This window comes from Aegilops tauschii, chromosome 3 (assembly GCF_002575655.3).
Source record: "Aegilops tauschii subsp. strangulata cultivar AL8/78 chromosome 3, Aet v6.0, whole genome shotgun sequence".
In the NCBI taxonomy this organism is placed as follows: Eukaryota; Viridiplantae; Streptophyta; class Magnoliopsida; order Poales; family Poaceae; genus Aegilops; species Aegilops tauschii.
The window spans coordinates 621,362,292-621,366,739 of NC_053037.3; the positions used below are offsets into that span (position 1 = coordinate 621,362,292).

Here is a 4,448-nt window from a genome sequence, read left to right on the forward strand (position 1 = left end):
TCTAGCAACACAAACATGTTGCTTGAACTTAAGATCTATCGTGATATTGTGTTTGTTCTTTTCTCGTTCCTACTACACTAGAGACCCATCGACAGCAAATTAAGCCCGGATACAACCGGAATAATAAGCTCAAATACAAACAAATACGAGCCCAATCACATGTTACGGGACAAATACAAAAACAATCAAAGCCCAGAACGATACAGGAGTGAAGGGAGGAGGGATTCTGGTCACACACACACATATCGGTGACATCAATCGACCGAGAATTAGTGCCCAGCCCTAGGAGTATCCCTTAATTATTTATTTAAGCAACATGGTGCTGCGTGCATGCATGCATAGCCGCATGCATACTTGGTACGTAGCCTAGTATGGAACTTGCCCGACCACGGGCGGCGGGCTGTAACTGCAGATGACAAACACGCCAGCGTTGCCGTCACAGAGGACAGCGCCGCAGCCGATGGTCTTCGTGTCCCTCCACACCAACTGCAGGTATCCCATGCACGACTCACCCGTAGGTGCGGAGCAGGTGTTGGTGGCGTGGTCGTAGTACTGCTTCCCGGACGCCCAATAAATCACTGCGTCCACCGCATTCCATTCGGCCCCAGCGGCCCGAAAGAGGTTCTCTCCGTATGGGCGCACCTCCGGAGAGAGTACTAGCTGGCAGTCGGCGCGGCGCTTCTCCGCGTACGACTGCGCGTACGCCGCCACTATGGGGTCCCACGTCACTGGCCCCACACCGACGGCGGCGCGCACTTCATTGTGGGCGTTCAGCATGTCATCGCCCCCGTTCTGGGCGGTGACGATCATGGCGGACGCGAGAGCTAAGAGCAGTGCCGCCGCTAGCTTTGGCGAGTACTCCATCGCTAATGATGCCTTAGGAAATGGAGGAAAGAGGTGCGTGTGTGTAATGATGGATGAGATTTGCTGTCACCGTGAGTTGTGTATTTATACTAGTGCACAAGCTAGCTCGATGGGTTGCTTCTCTAAACACCTAATCTTAGAGTCATTATTATTCTCCTTTCAATAGGGAAACAACAATATCCACTTGTACGTACTGGGCAAATTCCAATACATGTGCCTGGTCGAAAAATTCAAGCCACTCAGGAAGCAGAGACCTCATCAGTTCGAAAAAATAAATAAGCGGACACCTCATTGGTTTGAAAAAAGTAACCAACCTGTTGTGGCACTACGGATTATGAACTTCCCCAGCAGCTAATTTGGTCTGGCGGGTGGTAGGTATGGAAAAATGAATAGCCACTTGCCCTGTTGAAAACTTGAAGCCAATCAGTAAACGTAGACCTCACCAGTTTGTAAAAAATAAGCCAAGACCGCACCGGGTCACAAAAAATAAGCGCATACCTCATTAATTTGAAAAAAGTAACCAGCATACTATGTCGCTGTGAACGCCGCGTCAGGCCCTGCTGTAGTAAAAGCATCGATTCATGGATGCATACAAGAGCAAAGCAGTGCATGTTACACACGATACGCCACACAACGACATTCCGAGCAGATGTGGATTAGCTTCTCAAGAGGCAGCCTGTGGAGCAGCAAATCGTGCCCTCTATTTGAAGCAGCAGTACGTACGAGATTGAATATACCTATCATGTATGCACGCAATTGAATTAATTAACGATTTCGCTCAAGTGGAAGAGACATTGGAGAAACAGAGTTGGGGTCGCCAAACATGTCCTAGCTTTAGTGATACTAGATGACTTGTTGCGCCAATTGACGAAAATGGCGGAGTTACTCCAGAAGAAATGTATGCATACAAAAAGCAAAGAAGTGCCTATTACACACGATACGCCAGCCACACAACGACCTTCTGAGCATATGTGGATTATCTTCTCAAGAGGCAGCCTGTGTCGCAGCAGATCATGCCCTCTATTTGAAGCAGCAGTACATACTAGAATGACTATACCCATCATGTATGCATCCAATTGAATTAATTCACGATTTCTCTCAAGTGAAGAGACATGGGGAAAAGAGAGTTGGGGTCACCAAACGTGAGGGGGGGTGGGGGGGGGGGGGGGGGGTGGGGGTCTTAGCTTTAATGATACGAAATGACCTGTTGCGCCAATTGGCGCAAATGGAAGAGTTTCGTCGGCAGAAATGTATGGTAATCCATTCCCAAGATCATTGACTTCAAAAATAAATAAGCGAGATCATCCTAATATACCTTTTAGGTGGTGAAGTATTAGCATATTTATTCCAAGTAAAAATTGAAGCCAACCGGTAAACGAAGACCTCACCAGGTCGTACAAAATAAGCGAAGACCTCACCGGATCGTTAACTATAGGCGGAGACCTCATCGGTTTGAGAAATGTACCCAACATGTTGTGTCACCGTGGATGATGTGCCAGGCCCCGCTGTAAAAAAAGCACCGATTCGTGGATGCATACAAGAGCAAAGCAGTGCATGTTACACACGATACGCCAAACAACGACCTTCCGAGCAGATATGGATTAGCTTCTCAAGAGGCAGCCTGTGTCGCAACATATCGTGTCCTCTTTTAGAAAAAACAGTACTTACTAAAATGATTATACCCATCATGTATGCATCCAACTGAATTAACTCACGATGTCGCTCAAGTGGAAGAGACAAGGTAGAAATAGAGTGGGGTTCGCCAAAGATGAGGAGGCGATCCCTCCTAGCTTTAGTGAGACTAGATGACCTGTTGCGCTAATTAGCGCAAACGGCGGAGTTACGCCAGAAGAAATGTATGGTAACTTATTCCCAAGATCATTGACGTCAAAAATAAGAAAGATCAATCATGCAATATACGTTTTAGGTGGTGAATTATGGGCTTATTTAATCCAGGTAACAATTGTAGCCAATCAACAAGCGGAGACCTCACTGGGTCATGAAAAAAAAAAGCGGAGACCTCACCGGGTCGTAAAAAATATGCGGGGACCTCATCGGTTTGAAAAAAGTAACCAGAATGTTTTTTCACCGTGGATGTCTCGTCAGGCCTTGCTATAGAAAATGCATTGATTCATGGATGCATACGAAAGCAAAGCAATGCCTATTACACACGATACACCACACATCGATCTCCCGAGCAGATGTGGATTAGCTTCTCAAGAGCAGCCTGTGTCGTAGTAGATAGTGCGCTCTATTTGAGCTTCTCAAGAGCAGCCTGTGTCGTAGTAGATTGTGCCCTCTATTTGAAGCAGCAGTATGTACTAGAATGAATATACCCATCATTTATGCATCCAATTGAATTAATTTACGACTTCGCTCAAGTGGAAGAGACAAGGGAGAAAGAGAGTGGTGGTCGCCAAATACGATGGGTGATCCTATCTTTAGTAATACTAGGTGACCCGTTGCGCCAGTTGGCGCAAATGAAGGAGTTATGCCATAAGGAATGTATGGTAGTCGATTCCCAAGATCATTGCCTTCAAAAATTAGAAAGCGAGATCATCATAATATATGTTTTAGGAGGTAAAATATCCACATAATTATTCCATGCAAAAAGTAATAAAAATATTGTGTCACATCACATGCCTTGAAGTTTCAACACATAGCCATTGTTTATCAATTTCTCTATAGAGGAAGAGGATCACAATAAAAACATATGTGCTAATAAAAATGAGAGACATAGGGAATTTGAAAGGATCAAAATAACATTGAGATACTAATATCACTAAGTCCATGGTCGGCAACAACACCTGACATGGAATCTAGTACATAACTTAGACATGTGATATGTTTGTAAGATGCTTTGGCATGGCTCCCCGAGCAGCCAATGTTTATAGTGTTAAAAGCATGCTCCCGAATCAGCATTAACTTGTACAAAATATAGGTATTGTCACAACCAGCATGCTCCCGAATCAGCATTAACTTGTACAAAATATAGGTATTGTCACAACCAGCATGCTCCCGAATCATAATTAACTTGTACAAAATATAGGTATTCACAACCAGCACCACAGGTCACAACATCACAGATTCCATGTGTCAAAACACGGATACTCGATAAAGAGGAATGCATATCGAGTCTTTTAAAAAAATGCTTAGAAAATAAGAAATTACTTGGTGAAAGCCAGTGTATGCCGAGTATTCCTAAAACACACTTGGCAAAGATCATATACTCATCAATGAACCTAAAAAACACTCAGAAAACCTCCACACTCACCAAAGACGATGCCACTTGGATGTATTCAACTGAGAGAGAACAGAAGAATCTTTGACACCAAAAGCAAGAAAAAAGATGTTGTATCGAAAGATGCATATGCGAAGCACACCTCAACGAGAAAGGGGCAAACTTTAGGACAAAGTACTATAATGACATTCTTCCCACTCGGCATAATCCCGTGGCTCGTTACTGTGCCGTCAACCCTAAAGAACTACCCCAGCTTAGCGTTTTCACATGGATGGGTGGAAGATCAAGTGGTCTAAACCTCAAGTCAATCCAACATGAAGATGGAAGAATATTATGTCGTATG

At 44.4% G+C, this 4,448-nt stretch overlaps 1 protein-coding gene across 1 annotated transcript; it reads right to left on the reverse strand.

The window, feature by feature from the left end:
• On the reverse strand, positions 1-929 carry LOC141042573 (pathogenesis-related protein 1-like). The gene has a single exon (XM_073511388.1). It carries the CDS (start codon positions 862-864, stop codon positions 367-369), a length of 498 nt encoding a protein of 165 aa, XP_073367489.1. The 5' UTR covers positions 865-929; the 3' UTR covers positions 1-366.
• Positions 930-4,448: the final 3,519 nt, after the last annotated feature.